The 25409-nt window shown below is 32.8% G+C and overlaps 2 protein-coding genes and 1 long non-coding RNA gene across 3 annotated transcripts; 2 read left to right on the top strand and 1 right to left on the bottom strand.

Annotated features, from left to right (window-relative positions):
- The first annotated feature begins 1974 nt into the window (after positions 1-1974).
- LOC120069293 lies at positions 1975-8846 on the top strand. The gene is made up of 4 exons (XR_005479499.1): positions 1975-2205; positions 6779-7614; positions 7693-8242; positions 8344-8846. It is a non-coding gene; the product is annotated as an uncharacterized LOC120069293 (long non-coding RNA).
- LOC120069292 lies at positions 5108-6527 on the top strand. The gene is made up of 2 exons (XM_039021005.1): positions 5108-5937; positions 6018-6527. Exons 1-2 carry the CDS (start codon positions 5471-5473, stop codon positions 6088-6090), a joined length of 540 nt encoding a protein of 179 aa, XP_038876933.1. The 5' UTR covers positions 5108-5470; the 3' UTR covers positions 6091-6527.
- A 9167-nt stretch (positions 8847-18013) lies between the features above and the next one.
- LOC120069327 (protein UNUSUAL FLORAL ORGANS) lies at positions 18014-21804 on the bottom strand. The gene is made up of 2 exons (XM_039021061.1): positions 20214-21804; positions 18014-19096 (listed from the first exon to the last, which is right to left on the bottom strand). Exons 1-2 carry the CDS (start codon positions 20642-20644, stop codon positions 18145-18147), a joined length of 1383 nt encoding a protein of 460 aa, XP_038876989.1. The 5' UTR covers positions 20645-21804; the 3' UTR covers positions 18014-18144.
- Positions 21805-25409: the final 3605 nt, after the last annotated feature.

Raw genomic sequence — 25409 nt, 5'->3', positions numbered from 1 at the left:
ACAAGGGGCCAAAGTAACTAACAACTAACAAGTTAATAAGAACTAACAGCATACCGGACTATACAATCAACAACCTTATTACACATATGAGTACAAAACAAGAAGGAGACTCGGCCTAACTCACTCGCCAAATCCCTAATTCCGACAATTACGTCATTTACCTCGATAAAATCTTATGAGTAGTTGTTTAGTAAGTTTATCATCTCCGTCGTATCAAATTCAATCTACTTGTAAGCCATCCCTTTCAAAGTTCCAAAAGAGTCACACACCACACAACCTACACCATTGTAACACATCTCTTTGTTCTAGGAAGCATAAACATTCATCTTTAATTCGTTAATCTGGGGGCTCCACGGAATATGATTTGTCAGGCTCTTTAACTAGTCAGGGCAACAGTCAAACTATTGAGAGTCAGATCACCTTTCTGTGCAAAATCTCCAAAAGCCTTCAACCCATTGATATTAATAGAGTTCTAGTAGCTCCATAAGCACTACAAGATTGTGATAACCTTGTTCCGCTTCTCCTCATCGAGGTTGTTGATCATCCAACTCTAGAGCCCAAAGGATGCTAGAGAGTTCCTATACGATATAAACAGATACTGCATATTAGGAAGATTTCCAACTTGAGATAAGCTTATTATGACCATCACATTGCCTCTTCTTCCATTTTTAACTGCAATATATACACACACTAACCCATAACACGTTGCACCGTGAAATTTGTAGTTTTATGTAAATTTTGAGGACAAAATAGAAATTAAATATTCTTCTCCATAATCCTTATTTATAAAATGAGAAAAAGAATTTTTATTTATTTATTTTTAAAGGTAATTTGGAACAAATTTAAATTAAAACGTTTCAAACACTACCTGAATATTTGTGACATAAAAATATATTATACATATTATTAAGCATAACGATAGTCGTCCAAGATAAAATTCTAAATTCTTAATGTTTATTGTAACAGAGTTTTATGTTCCTTCATGAAGAAGAAAAAGAATAATATATATTAACAATGATATTTCATTTCTTTTTATACATCGATCACACTTGAATATGAATGGATGTACCAATTCAATATATAACCACATTCACTCATATAGTTGCGTTATGTTAGCATTAATACCTATATTGAACTAAAAAGATACATATAAACAGTTATGTTCCATTAATGAAGAATAAAATGAGAACAATAAAATAATATAGGGGCAAAATGGAGATATAACCCACGGTCCATTTTATATATAGTTTACAAAAATCATAAATTTGGCATAAATATTTAAGGGAGTGTTCAGTCTGAGGAATTCGTGGACTCGTAACTAAAAAATATTAACTTTGTGCTTTATTACACCTTCACACTGGCTGTGAGCCCCACAACTTCACAAATAAGTAGATTTTCAACTTATCCCAAGCACCGATTAGGAGCTTTTCATATGATTAATATTTTATAGAAATGATAGGAATCCTATCAAATGATGTATAAAACCAATACAATGTGGAGTTTAAGAGTATGCTTGAGAGTAGTTTTGATTTTATCATATTTAAAGTCATTATTGAATTTACCTTTACCAATTCAAAATCAGTTTAACTAATATTTCACTTTTAAACACTATTTTCATACCATTATTTTTGTCTAGGTTACTAATGACATGTTTTTGAGTAATTTTGAACATGATAAAAATGATTTTAGCAAAGTTTAAATTAGTTATATCATAGATTAGTTAACTTATGAAAGAATCTAATTGGTACAATTACAAGTCTCTATACGTATGAAAATGATGCATCAATATTTTCTCAAAGAAAATTAATTGATAGTATAAATCGATAATCTCTTGAAAAAACTATGAGATTTTAATTGATACAACTCATGAAGTTTAGAAAAATTGTAATGGATGTCAAAACTAATTAGGGGAATTAGAAATATAGTTTGGGTTTTTGAGATTTGGCAGGAATAGCAAAAAATTCAATTTTTATTTTAATTTTTTCTGTATTCCTGTTTTACCCTTGAACATTTTTCCTCCTCACGCACTCTCTTCAAGCATAGAACCCCTTCTCAGTCGTCTTTCTCACTCTCAAGTTCCAGTCTCCAAGCCATCCGACCAATCCATTCGCCACTCATCTGTCGTTCCTCCTCACGCACTCCCTATCGCTGCTTATCCATCGATTGCCAGCTATATTGCTTGTCGGTGGCCGATTTTTGTTGTTGGTAAGCTTTTTCTATGAGTTCTCTCTCTCCCCTTCTCTATTTAAACTCTTTTTCAGTTTCTGTTCCAGTTTAGGTCACTATTTCAGACTACCATCACTGTCGCTTGTTCGTCGTCGGTGTACTCCTTCCTATTTCCTTAGTTTCCCTCTTCTTTCGGTTTCTTTATTCAATTTCTATTTTAGTTACAACTTTATCCCTAACAAGTTCTTCATGTTCTTCTTTAATTTGATATGGATTTTAAGAAATTAAAATTAGGTTGCAGAAACTAAATCATATAAGCTCTTTCTATACTTGTTTTTTTTTTTTTTTTTTTTTTTTTTTTTTTTTTTTTTTTTTTTCCAATTGGAGTTAGGATTGAAGAAGAGGGTTCGTTGAATTAATTGATGGAATCTAGAAGCATCTGAATTTCGAGTGCAGAAGTCTTGTTCCCAAGTTCAACAATCATTATTTAAAAAATGTGATAATTAAAAAAATACAATAGGCCATCAAAATTCAACAATTTTCAGGGAAGATTATGAACAATTTCTTCCAAATTTATTATAAAACTTGCAGAGAAGAAATTATTAAGAAATTTTCAACTTCTATAGATTTATTCCCGTTCTTTATTTTGAACAATTGGCTATTGAAAATTGATATAACTTCGATAAATCTGGTTGTGAGCTAATAGAAATTAAAGGTAATGGAAATTGAAGTTGAAATTGTACTTAGCTTAGTAATTCGTGATTTCTATCTAATTTCCATGTGATTTCTATTTGATTACCATTGAAGAAATTGAAAGAAAGGGAGACCTGAATAAAGAATTCTAGAGATTAACCTATTTCTATTTCATACTTGGCTTTGCTTTTTATTAATTTTCTAATGATCTTCCATTTTGAGTAAAGGAGCTGTCTGTTGAATGGGATTAACCATTATCTTCATTTGTATGTTGGGATCGGTGTCCATCTCTTTTGTATTCTCATAGTTTGTAACATTGTATAAACAAATTGTTATAATTAATTGTTATTTCATGAGCATTTACTCAATCCAATAAACTAAGATCCTAGGTTATTTTATATAATTTAAACATGTATGTAGAGACATACATATGGATCATCTTTAAATGATAACGTAAACGGTCTGTAGTATATGAATAAAGTTGGATACCTTATCCTGGTGACACAACGAGTTGTTGTAAAGTGCTACGAATGATTTGATCTTCATCATTCATGTGGAGAAATGTGAGCGGGGGTATTCTATAAAAAGAAGTTTGTATAAGACTAGACCACGAAATGACTAGTCTCATTATATAACGCCGTTCATAATAGAGACTTACATTTCACCAGGATGACCATAGGTGACATGACCTGAATCCTGTGTTAGTTGTGAACTTCTGCTTATGAAGACAGTTCTTTGATTTGTATGGGTGAGAGTGGCCAGACCACTGACTCAAGAAGCCTACCATTTTGGGGATTCGTCTAATTGGGGAGCTGGGAACATAGTTACACAAGACGGAATTCACTCATTCTTCGATATCGAGGTAAATAGATAAATTGCTCCCTTAGGCTGATTCCAGGGCTTGAACAATGTGCGTCACACTCTCTTCTGGTCCGAGAGGGGTTTGGTCATAGTTGGACTGTAACTTATTGTTTACTAGAGGGATTAGTGATATTTAAGAAGTTAGATGTAACTACATGGGCAAAATGATAATTTTGGCCTAGTTGTATTTATGAGTAATTTGTGAAGGGTCATCGCACTGTTGACTGGTTATATCCAATGGACACAGAAATATATCTGTAGTGCGAAGAGTGCATCTGTCAGTCTTTAGTGGAGTGCCTGATTGTTAATGGATTTTGAATAATTAATTAATTAAAGGAGCTTAATTAATTATTCAAGTACCATTGGAGCTTCAAGCTACAGGTCCATGAGGTCCCCTTTGTAGTTCAACAGAGATTTAATGAGAATCAGGGTTTGTTGAACACAATACCTTTGATGAATCTTCTTCAAAACCAGCTGAGCTCCACGAAAAGATGCTTCAATCTTCAAGTAGACCACTACAAAGATCTTCTCTACTATTCTCTTATAAGGATTGTGTGGTGGAAACACTAAATAGAGCTGGTTTTAATAGAACTGAAGAGGGTTTGTTGAGGATTTCAAATTCTACAGATTTTTTTATAGAAATTCTGAATACATGTCTAATCATTCAGCCTAACACTCCAATTTATAAAGTTTTTAATATGCAATCTCAAAAGTTGCATGAAGACCACTTTCTTCTTCATGAATTAAGTGGAATTTGATGAATAAGATGCTTGCACCTTTAGTGGAGATTTCCAACTTTTGAAAAATTTTCTTTTGTTTTTCAATTTGTATTTTCAAAATTGATTTCTAAAATCAATTTAATAAATACTAATTTATTTGTTTATTAGTTTTATAAAAATTAATTCAATTAATTAATTTTAGATAAAACTAATTAATTAAACCTTTTAATTAATTTTATTAATTTAATATCTAATATTAAATTAATAAAACACCAATTTCACTATAATGAATTTAATTTCATATAACTAAAATTTAAATAATAATTTAAATATTAATCGATTCTCCAATTTTATTTAATTTTGATAAAATTAAACATTTTAATTGTATCGAATACAATTAATAGAAATCCTAATTGAATTTGAACATTTCAAATTCTAAACCATAATTTCAAATCTCATCAAGATTACTCAATTTACTAATCCAAATTACGAGCTAGTAGAGCTAGTAGAGGGACCTTATGGACCTACAAATCATGAGTTCCAACGATTTGCAATTAATTGGTCAACTACCAAGACATTTTACTATAGCTCGATAGTTGCACTCTTCTCACTGTAGATATATTTCTATCCATTTTAACTATAATCAGTAAGTCAATCTTTCACAGGTCGTTTGTATTTACATCTGGGTCAAAGATTACCATTTTACCCCTATAAATACATCTTGCTCCTTAAGCTCCCACTAATCTTCCATTGAACAATTGATTTATAGTCCAACTTATGAACCATAACCCTCCGTTTTATGAGAGGAGGGGCCCCGTTGTTCAAGATAAGGCCTCATCGCTTAAGAAAACAACCTATCTACTAACCTTAAGTCAGGTAGGAGTTAATTCCATATTGAAAAGCTATGTTCCCAGCTATTTATTTGGTTTAATCCGTAAAATGGGAGGCTTATTGTACCGGAGGAAAGTGCTGACTCGTGGGGCTGGTTTTTGAGGAATTTATGGGATCATGTGGTGCATAGAAGGGAGGGAATGTGTTTAATTTCAGATAGACACAAAGGCATTATATCTGCAGTCAGAAACCCTAGCAACGGTTGGGTTGGAGTACACCACAGATTCTGCTTGCGACATGTGGCGAGTAATTTTAACGACAAGTTCAAAAATAGTTTATTGAAGAGTTCGGTGTATAGTGCAGGATCAAAATTTCAAGTTCGGAAGTTTAATGACTATATGACCGAACTTCAAACAGCAAATCTTAATTGCTTGCGATATTTTGCTTCCATAGATCCTAAGAAGTGGACACAGTCACATGATGGTGGTCATCATTATGGATGGCTAACCACGAATGTGGCCGAAAGTACAAATGTTGTTCTGAAAGGAGCTAGAAAGCTACTAATCACTGCACTAGTCCAAGTAACATTCTACCAAACTATTGCTTATTTCACTACTTGTCATGTAGAAATAGAGATTGCCCTTGGATCGGAAGAGTGTTTCACGAGGTAAATTATTCGCATCTTAGTTAACCACGTTTTTATACTAACTATTGAGGTATTCTAAGTAATTGTCGTATTTGTCATAGGTATGCGGTAAAGAAAATAAGTCGTTGGGAACAACTTGCAACTAAACATTCCGTCAACATATTTGACCATTGAACAGGGTTATATGAAGTCACCATCTCAATCAACCCAATAACACTAAAGGGTGGAAACACACACCAAGTAAAGTTAAGTGAAAGAACATACACATGTAATAAGTGGCAGAGTTTTGGAATCCCCTGTTCTCACACTATGGCTGCGTGTAAGACCATTGGGGTAGACTACTTTCACTACATTGAAGACTATTACAAAATTTCCACCTACCTGGCATGTTATTCACCCTAGTTCGAGCCCATCCCTGATAAAAAATATTGGTCTGATCCTAACTTCCCAACTATTTATCAAGACGAATCATGAGTTAGGAAGGTTGGTAGACCATGTACTTCTCGCATGCAAAACGAGATGGATTGGAGGGAACGTTACAAGACACGGTGCACAACTTGCAGACAAGAAGGGCAATTGATGGAATTATCCCAATCGAGCTCGTGATGCGACTTAGTTATTTATTTTTAATTCTCATTGTATTTAAATGATTGTAACTTCATTTACTTATTTATTCTTTATTAATTGATTATATTTGTTGATTGTATTTATACAATGAATGGTGTATTCTTTATTAATTGTCATTGTATTTATTGATTGTATTTATACAATGAAGGATGTATTCTTTATTAACTGGCATTATATTTGTTGATTGTAATCACATTAATTTTTACTAAATTTAATATTGTTTTTATGGGATCAGATGGACGAGGATGTTACTACAGGGCCATACAACAACTCGGTTTTGTACTTACGGCGCAACCATAGATCCGAGGCTGTTTAGGAAGACGAGTATATTGATGCAATGCATTGTCGGCGAAGAAAGGCTGTTATTCGCAGGCAGGAGAACCCAGACCCTCATATATTGAACTATCTACAAGCTGTCGGATTCTACGGAGTCTCTTATATAAAATTTATACAACTAGACTGGCATCTGAGAACGACAATAATGGAACGATGGCACCATGAGACACACACTTTCCACATGTTGCATGGAGAGTGTACAATTACATTTCAAGATGTAGCCATCCAATTTGGACTCCCGATTAATGGAAGACCATTGATCGGGTCTCTAAATTATGACTGGGAACAAATTTGTACCCTTCTCTTAGGCGTAACCACAAATGACATCATTCTTAAGGGAGGTCGTCTAAGCCTGCCATGGTTACCTGATTAATTTAACAACTTCGCCCATCTACCAGACCATGCAGATGAAGAGGACCTGCAACGATATGCTCGAGCATATATTCTCACGTTGATTGGAGGATTGGTATTTCCCGACAAATCCAATAGCAGAGTGTACCTAATGTATCTTCCTCTCTTGGTGGATTTTGATGTTGCCGGGTCTTACAGTTGGGGCGCTGGATGTCTTGCATGGTTGTATAGGCAACTATGCAAGGGTGTAGTTATAGATAGAAAAGACGTTGCAGGCCCACTTTTATTGCTACAAATTTAGGCATGGGATCGATTTCCTCTTCTAGCGCCTCGATGACTCCATAGATACGAGCATAACTTAGGCGATAGACCACTTGCAGTAAGGTATGCATATTTACCTCATTATTGTTGTTTTCATTATGAAAATACTAATAGCTAAAATTTAACTTCTTATTGTTGTAGATGGAATGACAACTATTCTGTAATTAGAGTACTTGTGCATGTTCTAGTACAGTATAGGCACATACTCGATACACATATGCCTAACTAGGTAATATTTTATTCGTTCTTATATCATATATTCATAATGTTTAAATCTTTTGGTTAATTCATTTTTGACACATATGCATGCGGATTATTTGGGAGCCATATAATCATCTTATCCAACTATTGCCGTCATACTGTCTCGATGGAAATGAGATATGGACATCTAGATGTCCACTCATATGCTTCTTCGTTGTGGATTGGCATCACCCAGATCGTGTGATGCGTCAATTTGGGATGTTACAACACGGATGCCCGACTTCATTCACATGATCTAAGAGGCAAGCATGAGCGAGATTGAATTGCATATCTAGCTCCTCAAATTATAATCTGGGAAAGTAGACACAGTTTGGTTGTTAATGGACCTCCTATTAACAACGATGTAGGTACCGAGCCTGGATATATTGAATGGTATTTTACTGTGAGCAGCCGGTACATAACTAAAGCAGAAGCATCCTATCACTTGTTGGTATGAGTTTATTGTTTACTATGATCATTTGATTTTATTTCTTCATTGCACAACAAAATAAATTTTAAAGTCATTAATTTGTTATTCAATTCTTTTTCAAGCCGAGCTTCCAAATTTGCCAATATCTGTTCAAAGAGCCTTGCGTAGACTCAACTCGATATATCGAGTGTGATATTTCGATGGAGACGTTCCAATGGAAGAACAAGGTGATCCAGCAAGACATGAGGATGTTTCTATTCAATCTAATGGAATGAATATCCAACAATGTCAGTCGATCAGTACACTTCCATGATGTCCTCTCCCTCAACATTTGGTTTTTTTCCAACAACCTTCAGTACACTAAGCATGGAAGAAGAACAAACTTCACATGTCCATCCAGATATCCATGATCAGTATATTACATATCGACAACGTAGTGAGGGTATACACTTTCCAGAGAAAAGTCAACCACTAAGTGTAAGAGGGCGTGGCGATCGTGGACACTATGTCACTCAACATGATCGATTTAGGCGTAATAGAGGATCTTCTTCTAGTCGTGAATAAAGAATATTGTACATATGATTAAATTTATTAAATGAAATTCAATTACGAAAATGCACTTGAAATTCGATTATTTACAATAGTCGAAAGTTAATATCTATATTTTTGCAAAAAGTTTCTAACACTTTAAATAAAAAAAATAATTTGAAATAAAAATTAATATCGAGTATATCAAATCAATCATAGAAATTTTAATCTCAAAATAGCAATATTACTATCAAATCAATCATAGATATTACTAAGTGATCGGATAGAGAATACTAAGCGATCAGATAGATATTACTAAGCGATCAGAGAGAATACTAAGCGATCAGATAGATATTACTTTAAGCGATTAGATAGATATTACTAAGCGATTGGAGAGAATACTAAGTGATCAGATAGATATTACTAAGCGATTAGATAGATATTACTAAGCGGTCGGGGAGAATACTAAGCGATCGAATAGATATTACTAAGTGATCAGAGAGAATACTAAGCAATCGTTTGGCTAATACTAAGCGATCATTCAAATATCCATTACGCGATCGTATACTAATTTATAAAGAAATCATTTGGCTAATACTAAGTGATTGCTTAGGTTTTTTTATTCGATCGTTTAGATAATACTAAGTGATCATTTAGGTTTTGTCAAGTGAACGTTTAGAGAATACTAAGCGATCGTTTAGCTAACTGTTCCGCGATCGTTTTGATATCCATTATGTGTTCGTTTGGCTAATAATAAGCGATCATTTAGATAATATTAAGTGATCGTTTAGCTAACTGTTAGCGATCGTTTAGATATCCATTACGTGATTGTGTACTAATTTATAAAGCGATCGCTTAGGTTTTGTTATTCGATCGTTTAGATAATACTAAGCGATCGTTTAGGTTTTGTTAAGTGATCATTTAGATAATACTAAGTGACTGTTTAGCTAATACTAAGTGATCGTTTAGATATCCATTACGCGATCGTGTACTAATTTATAAAGTGATCGTTTGACTAATACTAAGCGATCGCTTAGGTTTTGTTAAGCGATCATTTAGATAATACTAAACGATCGTTTACCTAACTATTACGCAATCGTTTAGTTTTCGTTTAGATAAATTTATGCTAAATTTGTAGAATATAGTTGGTGTTGTACATTTAACTAAGCAAATAAATAACTAAGCGATCGTTTAGATAAATTTGTGAATGACATATTGTACAATACAATTGGTGTTGTACAGAATATAACTGGTGCTAAAATTACATACTGTACAGTACAATTGATGTGTATATCAAACATATCCGGATCGATATTCAGTCGGTGCATCATACTCACTAATTATTCACTGACTATTATATCATTTTTGACTTTTAGACTTTTCATATGACCACCAACATAATTTCTTCCGTACTCATCCCAATCCCCACCAAATCGTATAAAGATGTGAAGTAGCGCCATTGATCTACAATTGGATAAATAAATCATTGATAAGTGAACGATTGTGTATAAATTACTAAGCGATCGTGTATAAATTACTAAGCGATCGTGTATATCTTACTAAGGGATCGTGTATAAATTACTAAGCGATCGTGTATAATTTACTAAGCGATCGTAGATAATTTACTAAGCGGTTGTGTATAAATTACTAAGCGATCGTGTATAATTTACTAAACGATAGCATAGTAATTTACTAAACGATTACTAAACGATGGTGTTCAACAGACGCATTAATGTGGCATACGGGAGAAAAAATAATAAAATATTCCCGAATGACCTGTTTATTTTTTATTTTTTATTTTTTAAATTCTGCATACGGGGCTAAAAAATAATAAAACATTCCCGAATGCGTCTCTTCAAGATGTGCATTCGGATGGGGACAAAAAAACTACTCCTTTTCCCTAGATAAGTTGAAAACAACCCCTTTTCCCCAATTAACTTTCAAAACCACCCCTATCTAAATAACCCTTATAAATAAGTAGACTCATTTTATATTTGAAAACAACCATTTTAGGATCTTTTAAAGATTCCTTGCATTTTGTTATTGAGACTGGATAGGACTATTAATTGACTTCTTAAATGTTTTCTTTTCTGAAGCAAACTTCTTAAATTTGTTTGAGAGTTAAGTGTAGTTTGAAGAGATTTGGTATTCTTTATTTATGAAATATTGCATGTTTTCTATTGCATTCAATTTAATTAAGGCCACATTTACCAAATCATAATAAAAATTAATATAATTAAAATGAGATTTCATTGATGGATGAATCATAAGGGATTTGAATTGCAAATATAATTGAATTATATTACTTTTAATTGTGTTTACTGAGAATTAAGAATTAGCCACATTTTACTATTATCGTTATTACTTAACCCTAATAGTAAGATAAAGGTAAAGGTAACAATACATGTGACAAATTCATAATTTTCATATTGTTATATAACAATATTTGTAATGGTAACGACAATGGTAAATATAATGGATTACATGTAATTTTCAACCAATTTAATTATGTTTGCGATTTAGACCGATTACGATTCATTCATCATTGAAATTTCATTTCAATTATTCCAATTTTCATTATGATTGGATAAATATGACATAAGTCTTTAAATTTTAAATTTAATTTTAATTTAGTCTCTTAATTTCAAAATGTTATAATCTCACCTTCCTTAAATTTTAAGATATACAAACTTTTAACATTAATTTTTGAATGAATACTCAGTTTAATTTGATTATCAATAATCAAGGTGAAAGTGTTTGGGTCCAATGGTCTCCCACGTCGAGAGAGTCAACACCCCAGATCCCCACTCATCACTGCCATTGCAGTCTCATCCGTAGAGGAAGCTGATTTTATTTCATCGATGAGAAAGGATAAAATAAAAACGAAAAAAACAAAATTAATAATAATAAAATCAACAAAGGAACAATAAGATAATAAAAACGTAAAGTAGTGGGGGGTCGGCGTGCCCTAAAATTAGGGTTTGGAGGATGACAGACACTTATGCTTCTGAATTTGAGGAAAAAAAGCATATTCATATCCTCATTTTCAATATTCCACACAAAAAGTATTCGAACCTCAAAAAAAAAAAAAAAAAAAAGGAAAAACTAACTTTTAATTATTAGCTTTTAGGATCGTTTTCAAATTAAAAAATAAATAAACTTATTTAAAAATATAGCGAAATGTAACAATTTATCGATGATAGACATCTGTTAGTATCAATATAGAAATCTATTACAATCTGTCATATATTTTGCTATACTTGAAAATACTTTTAGCAATTTTACTATTTAAAACAATTAACCTTAGCTTTGTTCAAAACCCCACTTTCAATTTTTCCCTAATTAAGCCCTTAAATATTATAAAATATGATTAAAGTTATCCTGAACTATATAAATATGATGTTTTTTTAATAAAAAGAAAATCATTTTAAGCCTTGAACTTTTATAAGTATATCAATTTCATAACAATATTTTGTTTTAACATTATTGCTAATGTATTCCTAACAATATAACTGTTGCAAATTATTTGAAAATTTTGTTGTAGTTTTTTAACATTATTGCTAATGTATTCCATTACCTTTTTACACAAAATTAAATTAAATGATATAATTGTTTAGTACTGCAAAATATATGCTAAAAGCCAACAAGAGCGTAGCTCAACTAACATATCGTGATCTGAAGTTCGATTCCCCCATCTCACACTTTAATTACAATACCTTTGCAAATATATATATATATATATATATATTGATATCTCAAAATTGTATCCATAATACATAAAGTTTAAATACAAAAACATTCAAATAGAAGAATGTTCAAATAAGATATCTAATGTCAATGGACTAGGATCCATCATTTCTTGGAGATCTTTGTGATTTTGAAAATAAATAATGATAAAGATTAATAAAATAAACTACTTAAAACTTGACAATTAAGATATTTGTGCAGACACATCATTAAACACTTTGTGAAGTGCGGAACCCCATCGACTTTGCAAGTATTAACAACCAAAACCACAAATTCTATATTAAAAATCTAAAGAGGGTAATGCCCCAATCAAGTCAATGTAAAAATATTAATAGAATTATCACTAAACAGAGCTTTGTAATGATTCACATCTACTATATTAAAGTAGTGGAGTTATAAAAATATAAGTAAATAGATCACAAAACTAATTTGGTACTTAAAAGAGTATCACTAACTAATGGTACCTTCAATTTATAAATATGAGCAAGATAATGTTTTAAAGGTTATCATCCAACAATATACTTGAAAGATAAAACAAAAATATGAATAAATTCAATCAGAATATATTAGTAATTTACCTAGACAAACTTCAACATGCAGAGTTTCAATCCTCAACCAATTTCAATGAGAATGTATTAGTTTATTTTACCACTCACACTCAATGCATATCTTTCATGTGTTGAGTGAAGAGAAAACCACATGTACCTTAAATTTATTACAGGCTTTATGCTTATAGACAAAATACTCTTCATTCTCATTCAAGTCAGATGAACAAAAAATGAAAGAAAATATTTTTAATATTCTCTTCTCCACTCTTAATCAAGTGCAGGCAAAACCAAGGCATACACATACAAGCTTCTCAAATTAAAAGGAGAAAAGAATGAAGAATTACACATCTTACATCTATTTGGAAGAGGAACTTTAATTAATCTTCTTCAAGGGAGAAATACAACACTAGTTATAAATCTTCCCTCTCAATCACTATGTAATTTTGTAAAAATTAAACTAAAGAGTGAGTTTTATATGCCTTGAGCTACGAAGTACCCAAGTGAGTTAAAACTTTGATTGATTGCAACTTGAGCCCAGTAAGAAGGGTAAGTTTTCAACATCTTTCTTACCTTGAATCTAATTTTTTCAACAACCAAATAAAAATCAAAGCAAGATTTTGGAAGAAAAACCTATGTCCCGAAGGGAAAAACAGCTACCTTCTAATTTGGAAGACTTTGTAGACTGGGACGACTTGATATTCCTTTGCCTGTTGACATGGACGATTTCTCCTTTGGTTAATGCTACGAAACTCCTCTTGTTCAAGGATGATTTAATCTTCAAGTTGGTCTTTCGGCGCTTAAGTCTCAATAGAATAAGGTTTACCAAAAAAAAGAACTGAGGATTTGAGAGGAGACTATTTTAAGGGAAAGAGTAGGAGAAAGAAAAATTTTAATGAACTGAGATTTGGGAGGGAATGTTTGGGAAGAACATGCAGGAGAATGAAAAGATGCATAACTTTTCACTAGAACTTTGGGCTTTAATGTCAGTTGAAAAAAGTGAAATCGGATGTATAATGACGGTTTTGTTTTTTTTTTTAAAAAAAGTGGATCTTTAATGTCGGTTTTAAACCGACATTGTAGGGGTACCTTTAATGTTGGTTATAAACCAACCTTAAAGACCTGCTTAATTTTTCCCTTTTCACTCTCCCCCTATTTTCCTTTTCCTCTCATTCTCATACTTCCCTCTTCAAACCCTCTTCTTTTTCACTTCTCTCTTCTAAACCCTTGCTATTCGTCCGTCGATCGTGGGTGAAGAGTCTATCGTGGTGTAGATCTGGCTTCCGTGCAGGTCTGTTCGTCGTGCAACACACGCCGTTGCGCCCAGTCGCCCGAATCTGCTGCTCGTTCTGTCGAAGCGCCATAACCCGGTCTCCTGCTTCGTCTTCAGTTATTTTTCTGTGTCTTATACTCTTGGTTTGATAAATAAGCACCCAAACTTAATACGCTAATCATGTGTCTCCAGATTTGAAGTTCATATTCCCACGTGGTGTGTGCCGCCGTTCGTCATTCGATTTTCCCTCGCTGCATGTCTCCAGATCTACCGCCATTCGTCTTTGTTCACCACTGCCGTCCAGATCAATATGCTCTTCTTCTCTTTGCTCTCTTAAACTCACAACAATTTTTGTTCTTATGTTTATGCCTCTCAACTGTTTGTGTAAATGTCTCAATAAAAGCCAACTGCGGTTTCACTCCAATATGTCTCTCTGCTTCTAGATTTGGGCTTTTTTATGTGTCTATGGCCTTTAAAATTCGATTTGATTAATGGTTTTGTTGTATTGATACATTTGTTGAAGTATTGGCAAGAGGTGTTGCCAAGAGTTGCTCATGCGTTGGGTATGCGTGAGCAAGAGTAGTGAAAGCGAAATGTTGAGTGCAAGGTGCTGGGTAGACAATCGTGTAGCAAATGAGCAGCGCTACACGATGAGGTAGACGATCGTCTAGTAAGTAAGCGACGTTACACGATGAGGTAGGCGATCGTGTAGGCGGGCGCTGGACGATTGTGTAGCAATGGAGAGCTAAACGATGAGGTAAGCGATCGTGTAGGCTGGCGCTGGACGATCATGTAGCAATGCGGGAGGCTAAACGATGAGGTATCGATCGTGTAGGCGGCGCTGGATTGACCGTGTAGCAATCGGGGAGCTAAAACGATTGAGGTAGACGATCGTATAGAAGATGCGCGGGGCTAAGCGATACGTTAGACGATCGTGTAGATATGCGTGCGACGTTAAACGATGAGGAGTGACTTGCTAGAGATTGGCTATACGATAGGCCACATACTACACGATTAGTGTAAGCGCTAGACGACAAGCGTAGAAGCTGGACGATAATGCTAGACGATAGCGTTTGAGTGTAAAGCGATGCACGGCGCTAAGCGATAGACTACACGAGGCGCTACGCGATGGGCGTGAGGTTAGACAAAGCTGTGTTGCCCTAGACGATGAGCAGATGCGCTACACAGATAGGCGGAATGCTAAGCGATAGGCGATGACGTTAAAAGCGATAGGCGGATGAGTTAGACGATAAGGCGTCAGCGCAAACGATGGGCTACGGTAGCTAACGATTAGCCTTATGGCGAGATCGATGAGAGCGAGATCGTTTACTAAACGATTGAGCGCTACAACAATGGGCCACTGGAGTTAAACGATAGATGCAGGAAAACTAAAACATGATTGGCGTTGAGTACATTGTGCATATTATGCTAATTAATACTCTTAAAAGAATGTTTGACTCACAGTTTTAATAAAGTTTTAGTTGATGAGTCCAATTCATCGTTATGCTGTCGAAAATTTTCCATCGTCTTCGTATCTCATATCTAGGTAACCGGCTCTCTTCCTTCAAAGAATCTGAAAAAGAAGTTCTCTCATTTATTCAACTATTGAGTTTTCTTATTTTGCAGGTGCAACCAAGGAGTAAAGATTTGGTATCGCAACCTCTTTATGCTTTTTCTTGGGGAACTCTAGTAAAGAATTTTGCCTTGAATGTACCATTTATACACATTCCCAATAAACACGGTTAGTTTAATATGAATTCTGATCACATTTTCACTTTCAATCCTTTGTCTTAAACCTTTTTTGTTTGTGATCCTTTGAACAAAACTAGTCAGATAAAGATGCCTATAACCAGACACTACTGAAGTTGGGAGCGGTCTGTTCAAGAAGAATTATGAAGGGATCCATACTTACCAAGTGGAGAGGGACAGTAAACTCATAATGTTTGTAAAATCATAATTTTTGTATTACTTGTAATTTGTGTTTTCAAGGGCTAAATTATTGTACGACATTTTAAATTATAATTTTATAGTAGAATTTGTGGATTAAGTATAATAGATTTGCAATCCATACATAAATAATATGTCATAGCCATAGTTTTCGATGATGATGTGTCATGTTAAACTTTTTGACCGAAAAAATGGATTCGGCAATGGAATTTAAAAAAAGGACAATAATTGATAAAACAGACAGATTTTGGGCTTCATTTGATTCTTGGTTTTCAGTTGCAATCGACATTAAAAGGTTTTAATTTCGTTGCAAATTTCATTAAAGGTAACTGACATTAAAGACAGTGTTATTAAAGTCCTTTAATGTCGGTTTTAAACCGATATTAAAGCCCAAAATTCTTTTAATGTTTATTTTGGCTTAGTAAAATATATTAAATTACTTTTAAAAAAACACATATATATATTAAATTAAATAGCTTACACATATATATTAAATTAAATAGCTTTCACTTTTTTTTCAAGAAATTATTTTACCAAAATTCTTTGATCAATTCGTTTTATTTCAATATATTTGCCACACTTGTAAATATATGCGGCTAAAAAAATTCCTACATTTGTACATAAACTTACAACCATTTAAAATTTTGAGAAAAAATCGCCACATTACATATAATTGAAACAGTTTTTTTATGTGGCTAGAAACTGCTGCAATTTTCTTTTTGAACTGTTACAAAAAATCTGTTGCTATAGACTTGTTTTCTTGTAGTATTTAAATTCTGAACTTTCTTAAGTGTATACAAATAAAACAGAGTGGAAGATATATTCGTGAAACTTCAAATTTTAAATTGATACATTTATAAAAGTTCAGGATTTAAATTGATATAATTATTAGTTTGGGGTTTAAATTGATATATTTATAAAAATTCATGGTTTAAATTGATTTATTAGTTTAGAAAGTTCAGGAGGTGTAAATTGATATTTTATCTAATATGTCATATAGGAATTGTTGCTCTTTTTGTCATTTGAGCAATACATAATTTTGTGGAAGAAACAAAGATAAGTGTTGCATGAGATGCACATAAGTATTTTCATAAATAAAAATATTGGCCTGACATCTCTAATGGAGCATTTGGCGTGTAGAATTGAGTTGAGTTGAGTTGGTAATTATTATAGGAGGAGAGTAATTGAGAGAGTGATGCGAATAACGAGATGAAAAATGTGAGTTAATGCGAATAACGAGATAATAAACCTCTTTAATAATCAGTGAATTAAACGGTGGGTGAATTTTTTTTACCACTCTTTAATAAGAGTTAAAAGTTTTTTTCTTTTTCTTTTTCTTTCTTTTTTTTTTTCAATTTTCTTTATCGTGGTTAAGGTTCCACGTTTATTTGACATACCTTCTAGATTAAACACTTTTTTTTAAAAAAATACTTTTAACAAAAATGTTTTATAGCCTACATTTTTTCATAAAAGAAATAAATTAAATAAATTCAAAATTTTAACCGATAAGGTATTTTTTTCCAAGTGTTTCTTCTAAAATAGATTTCAATTTAATGAAAAGAAAAAAAAAAAAAAAAATCAAAACACACACGCGTACTATTTAACTAAAATTGACTCAACTATTAGATTACTAAACACATTGAGGAGAGAGAGAGAAACAGAGAGCTATTATAAAACCACTGAAAATCTGCATGAAAACATCTCCCAAATTCCCAACACCCAGAAAACCCCCCCACATAACACACAGTTTTGACTTAAGTCAACACAAACAACATACAACTTAACTCATTATATCACTCTACCAAATTAAAACTTTAAAGCCTAAACTTTAATCCTTCATTGAAATTTGCATACTCCCCCCCACAAATGATTTATAATAATCACTAATTATGATTAGCGTTGTAATTTTGAAAGGGATTAGAGAAATGATCAATGAGTGCAGTAACTGGGGTTGCCAATCTAGGCTCATAAGCAAACCCATGTAAAACCTCTCCGCCGTTGCCACCGCAAGCGCCAGCGCCGATATAAGGACACGGCGGAACCCATTGCCATAATTTCTTAGCCATGTCATACAAAAGCGCGGCTTTATCCCAACACCCTCTAATTAAAACCATCACGAATTCCCCATGCGCTACACATTCAAACCCACACGATTTTTCCATTTCCTCAAATTGCAGGTACAATTGTTGCGGCATTCTTTCCATTTCAATCCATGTGGTCCCGCAGCTTTGCAACCCCCAAATTCTTAAGCTCTTTGGGATGTTTAATTTGCTTTTTTCTACCGCCGCAATTAACAGTAATTTCCCTTGACTTTCTACTAAGTTTGGGGACCGTAAAAACCGTCTCATTGGGGCTTGGATTTTCCACCAATTGTTGTGCGACATGTCGTACGCTAATATGCTGAATGGGCTGTAGTTCATGCAGTATAATCTTCCTCTCACGTCCACCATTCGGCTTGATTCGAAACTGCAGAGACGTGGCAATGTCGACGTGGTGGCCCACATCGAGTAGAATCCACTGCCGTCTATGTGGAAGGTTTCCGCTGTCAGGTTTTTCACGGCGTAAGGGGAGATTAAGTCGTCGCCGGCTACCGTGATGTCGATGGAAGATGGGGTTATGGCGAGGCCGATTGAAGGGAAAAGGCGTGGTCTTATGGTTGGAGGAAGTTGAGATAAGGTCCCCAGAATTGGGTTTGATAGGATTAGAGTTTTGGGGCCTCCGTCGTCCGGTGACCAGCAGATTAATCCGCCGGAGGAAGCTACTGGTGAGAAACCTGCCGGAATTTGACTGAACGACAGCCGGTACCATGCCACGTCGTATGGATCGAATAGGTACCTGTCAAATTTTGTTGTCATTTTCGTGGCTGAATCAAGATTAAAAAATATTTAAATACCATTTTCCACCTTATGCTTACTTTTAAATGGGTGCAGCTAAGGATGTAATAAAAGTAAGTGCATTATACTCATCTTCTTTCTTTTTCTTTTTCCTTTTTTTCATCACATCTCAATTTCACAACGAAAAAATTGAAAAATAATTTTTAAAAAAAACTAAGAAAAAACACTCACTTGACAAACTATGGTTAGGTCATTAAGTGAGAGGAAGAAAAAAAGAAAAGGAAAAGGAAAAGAAAGAAAATACACTACACCCAAATAATTTCTTGAAAATATTTTATTTTACTTTTTTTTTTAAATGTTTAACTCTTAGTTCATTTATGGTTCCTATGTTTTGATTCTTACACTTCTAAAATGGGATTTTTTTTAATCTCTATTTGCAAATTTAAACACAAGTGTCATATACAAAATGAGAAGAGTTTAAAATAAATTTAATTCAACATTTTAAAAAAGGTAGTAAATGAAGCATTAAGTTAGATGTTTAAAAAGATATGAGATAAAAATGGTCATTTTTTTTTTTTTAAAAAAAATATATAGATAAAAAATGAACTTAGTAGAAAATACAAAGACTAAAGTCCTATTTGTAACTGATTTATTTTTTTATTTTTAAAAATTAAGTCAGGGATTTCTCAATTTCTTTCGATGATTATCATATTTCTTAATTATATAAGTTCAATTCTTGGCCAACTTTCAAACTTCAAAAATATGTTTATAAAAATTATTTTTTCTAATTTCTAAAATTTGGTTGGTTTTTTAATATATTGGTAAAAGGTAAATTACAAATCAAGAAAATTTAGAGGTGGCCGGAGAAGTGTTTCCGCACTTCATTTGTACTAAAATAGAGAAAATAAAAAAAAAGAAAGAAAGATGAGATAGGAGAAATGTTTATTTACTTAATTTTTAAAGACAAAAAATAAATAATTATTAAAAGGAAGCTTATAAAAAACAAAAATTGAAACCATAGGAATGAAAATGAAGTAAAGGGGCAAGTGGAGATAATTATATTTAAACCCTTAAAAAAGAAAGGTAGAGGACGGAGGATATGTTCGAGGCATATATACCCTTCGTAGGTAGGCCTGGAGTGGTCGGGTCCAGCAAGTGGAGAGTTACTATTATTTCTGTAAATATGGCTGGAAACGCCTTTAAGCTTGAAAAACAAGAACCAATGGCGGCGATGTGGAGAAAGTTGGAGGTACAATTCCAGAAAGCTAGCGTAAAATAGAAGCCCGTACCATCTCTTGCAAACGCAACGAGCACGAAAAAAGGCCGGCGGCGGCAGAAACGCCACCACCCGATCCAGAATCCTCTGCGGCAATTTGCTCCATATTCTGCTATCCATTCTTGGGCCCGCCGTTAGAAGTCCGACATTATTACTAGTTGAACAAGTGGAAATAATGCCGCAATTTGAACCGGAAATAATGTTGTAGCTAAAGGGGAGAGTGGTACTCATGGAGGAGTGAAGACTCATATCCATATGGTGAGTGAAATTCATTTGCAAAAATTTTCAAAAGGGAGAATTGGGAATGGATGTGTTTTTATTTTTTAATTTTTTTTAATTTAAAAATATTGTTGGGATTGGGGTTGTTTATATAGGATGAATTGGGATTAATTACTAGGATTATTTTGAAATATATAAAATTGGGTTGCTTTTTGTTGTGTCTGAATTGGCAGTGAGTCTGAATGTTGCTTCTGTCATTTCGAGTTGTTTTGTCAATGGCCGAGGTAGGAAGGACAAGGCCGGGGCATCTCTCTCTGTTCTCTCTCTCTCTCTCATTCACTTACACAATCTGTCTCTTTTGCATACACACAAAATTCAGTACACAACATTGAATCTCAAAAACTATTGACACCAATTTTAAATATTTGAACAAATAATGAAAACAAATTTAGCATCCAAACTAAGGATGTTCAAAAAATCTGATAATCCGATCAACTTACATTACCCAATCCAAACTGTAAAAGTTGAATTGGGTTAGATTTTATTTTGGGTTAGGTTGGGTTAAAAAATATTAGAAAATTAAATTATGGGTCGAGTCTCGGGTTACTCCCTTTTAGGATCGGGTTGACCCGACCCGATCCAAATATATATATTGAAAAAAAAACAAACAAACCTGAAGGCCAACGCGTGAAACGCTGAAACCCTCGTCCCTCCCCTCGTCGATCCCTCTCATCTCACTTCTCTGGCCTCACGCCTCCGCTTTCGGCCTCGCATTTCCAACCTCACGCTTCCGGCCTCATGCCTCTGGCTGTCGATCACAGACTCGCAAGACACAAATCACCTCCAACTTCAGCCTCACGCTTCCGGCTACATGTCTCCGACCTCACGCTTTTGACCTCACATTGATCTGCCGTCCTTCACAAAAAAAAAAAAAAATCAAAATAAAAAAAAAAAAAACAATCAAAACCAATGACCCAACCCAAAAATTTTGGGTTGGATTGGGTTGACCATTAAAAAATGAACCGATAGGGTTCAATTAAAGCCAACCTGAATTTTCGGGTTGGTCCACAAAATTCCTTCAACCCGACCCAACCGGACCCATGTACACCCTTAATCGAAACTTTATTAATATAATAATTTACTCCATAAATTTTATTTTTATTTTTTTTAATAATTTAGTTCATGAATTTTAGTTTTTAACAATTTTGCTATTTTATTTTTAACCTTTGTAATAATTTAATCTCTTATCCACTTAATGAATCCTTAATTAGTTTATTGATCACCAAAGTGAGCTTAACTCAATAATAATTGACATGAATTTTATTTTTAGAGGTCAAAAGTTTCACTTCCCATTTCCATAGTTACTATACTAAAAAACAATAATTTACTAAATTATTTGGACAAAAAATTATATTAAATCTTATCACTAATTTTGACATGAGAGATTAAAATCATTACAAAATTTAAAATATAGAAGATTAAGAAAATTGAAAGTATAAAAACTAAATTTTTACAAATAAAAATTTAGAAATTAAAATTATTATTTTTATAAAAGTTCACGAAAAAAAATGATTTTTAATCTACTTTTAAAATTTTTGGACCAACAAAAACCAAATTTGTTACTTTAACCTAAAAACAAGTTTTTACATGATTGACATGACTTTCGTTAGAGAGAGTGTCAGTAAAATTCTTTCAACAAATGTTTTTTTCTTACTCACAAGCATCTTCAAAAAAATTTGGTAAACCACCTAATATAGAATTTTGTTCTAAGCCAACCATGCTAATTAACTTCGAAATATTGAAAGGAACATAGTTAGATGTATTCGGGGTAATAATTATCTTTATGTATCTCACCAAATTATCTCATCATAATTTGTCACATAACAAATTCTTCTTATTTCTTCTTTAAAATATTTTAATTCATTTTTCATGTATGTAATAATAGTGAGATACATAAAAATTGGTATATATTGGGATGCACCTAAGTATTGTTCATACTTAAATATTTCATTGAAAAGAAAGATAATTAGTATGAGTGTAATTATAATTTTTTAAAATAACTTTTCTTAACCAATATTTTCACATAGACATGACGTGAGTTTACTTTTTAGTACAATAAAAATATTTGAACTACAAACTTCTTAGTTACTACCACATATTATATATTCATTAAACTATGTTTGCTCTAGCGTGAGCTCAATTATACATATATCCCTCCATTTCAGTATCATATGCATTTTAAAGTTTAAAGTTTATAAATACACACGAGAAAATTTACATTTTATTCTTTCAAAATTCATTATCTAGCTTTTTTAATAATCTAATTAATATGATTAGAACTCAAAAGAGAGTTTTAAAATAAAGTTGAACAACACAACTAATATTCAGATAAATAAAAGTTCTGTTAATGTCCTACTAAGATTTAATACAAAGAGAATCGAAGTAGAGTTATAAAAAACTGGTCTGGATACATTATTGGAGTAGATCTACAAGAGTACTCACATTAATGCGGTGTTGAACCAAGTACACTCTGATGTTTAAGTTAATACATGAAGTATTTAGCTTGGCTAAGTATAAAAAAACTGTTTCTCTCTTTAGGTTGTTGGAGTAGAGCTATTTAGAAGGCTCATCTTCTTCTTGATTGGGATAAGTGCAACATTGGTAATGTTTGAATAGGTATGGTCCTCGAGGTTGTAGAGTGTTAGCACACGAGCTAGGCTCGACCATTTTTTTGTTGATAAAACTTTACAAACTCAATTGGTCGACTTGGATATAGTAGATTTGACTTTCCTTTTTGAGGTTGATCGACACCCACATGGACTTCAAGACCCCTTTGACTTGGAACCACCATTGAAATTGGACCTTACCTTGAGCAACCTCAACCATAAATATAACTTAACATTGAGGTACATAAACAAGATATGAACTAGCTTCCAATATATAGAAAGAGAAATTGACGTTTGACTATTTGAATTTGAACTTCAATATATTCATTTAAACGATGTTAATAGGTATTATATAGATAAAGAAAAAAAAAAAGAAGGTTTAAATGATGAAAGGAAGGCAATAATTATATTTAACAAGTTTCATTGATTAGTAATATGAATCTGTACTTTTATATGCAAATTGCAGAGGCATCATATGCTTATATTTCCCAAATAATTGGGGGCCCATGGTCCCTCCTCCCATGCCCATCTCCTGCATTCTTTCTGCTCTACTCTATAATCATCTTTTTTATTTTTTCTTCTGAACATTTCATTATCTTCCCCCTATACGATGCTCTACCACTCCATGTTTAATTTTAAAAATAATAAAAGTGAATTTAATAATTTTAGAATCAATTTAAGAGTCGGGAAAGTTGTATGGATGGAGAAGAGTTGAATGTGAATGAGGGAATCCCAATTTGTGAAGACGATATTCTATAATTATGGTATTGTATTGTATTGGGGGAGAAAAAAAGAAAAGTGGCATAATAAATCTAAGATAATCATAAGTAAATATATATATCTATATATATATAAAGGAAAAAGAGTGGAAAGAGAGAGTTGTCAGTGAGATCATACGTCCAATCCAATCCAATCTCATTTATTGATGGATTCGGTGGCAGTTATAGGGTGTGGCGTGAACTACCAAAAATTATGGTGGTGATTTTTTTGATCTAATCATTCACCTTCTTCCACAAAATAACTGTTGTAAAAATTTATTTCTTTCTCCTTTCTGCAAATCATCATTTTCTCTTTTTGCAACACTCTTGCCTCTTCTTTGCTTTTTGTTGAGGCAAATTCCAAAAAAAAAAAAAAAAAAAAAAAAAAAGAAAGAAATTGAAAATTCAATGTGTTGTTCTTGTCAATCCTCTTTTTTTTTTTTTTCACTTAATTTTTTTAATTCTAAAATGGAAAAAGCAATTTTCATCATTTTTGGAAATCCTTTTCCTCCTTTAAGAAATCTCCTTATTTAGCATAAAGTTGAGCCTTCAATTTTGGAAATTTTACTCTCTCTTTAAGCAACCCCCACTTTTCTCTTCCACTTCTACTGCTACTACTGCTTGCTTTTAATTTCTGCCATTTCTCCTCCTCCTCCTCCTCTCTCTTGTCTAGTAAATTTCACATCTCTTTGAGTCTTCTCCCCCCTTTATTTCTTTCTATAATATTAAGTCAACCAACCATTATTATTATTATTATTATTATTTTATTATTTTCCCAAAAAAAAAAAAAAACCCATTGAAATTTGAGTCTTCACTTTAGCTAAAATGACTAGGAATTCTTGTTCAAAATGAGGTTAGTGAAGGTAATGGATATTAAATTTTTATCTTTAGATTTTAAGCTTAAGATTTGTGTCTATATTTTTTCTTAATCGTGGGCCCACAAATTTCTTTAGCCGAATAAGAGTTGACTTCGCAACTTCAAGTCTCCATCCTTCAAACCCCCACTCCTCCAACCATACATCTCTTAGACATAAAATTAAAAAGATAGAAATCTATTTTTAACTTGCTATTAAGTAATGTTTCAACTACAGTAATGAATTGTATAAAAAAAAAATATTGTTAAATATTGCATATGTTAATATTTTTATTATTAAAATATCATTTTGTTCCATATAATTTGGTGTTTGTTCAATTTTTGTCCTTTAATTTCAAATGCCTAGTTTTAGTTCACCTACTTTTAAGAAAAAATTATCTTGTTGGTTCTTAAGTTTTTGGATCTAGTTTCTATTTGGTCTTTAGGTTACACATTTAGTCCTTAAGTTTTGAATTTAGTTTCAATTTTGTTATAGGTTTCAAAATGCTATCATTTTACTCTTGACATTTGAGTTTTGCTTC

Source organism: Benincasa hispida, unplaced genomic scaffold (genome assembly GCF_009727055.1).
Source record: "Benincasa hispida cultivar B227 unplaced genomic scaffold, ASM972705v1 Contig316, whole genome shotgun sequence".
In the NCBI taxonomy this organism is placed as follows: Eukaryota; Viridiplantae; Streptophyta; class Magnoliopsida; order Cucurbitales; family Cucurbitaceae; genus Benincasa; species Benincasa hispida.
This window is presented reverse-complemented; position numbering and strand designations above follow the sequence as displayed.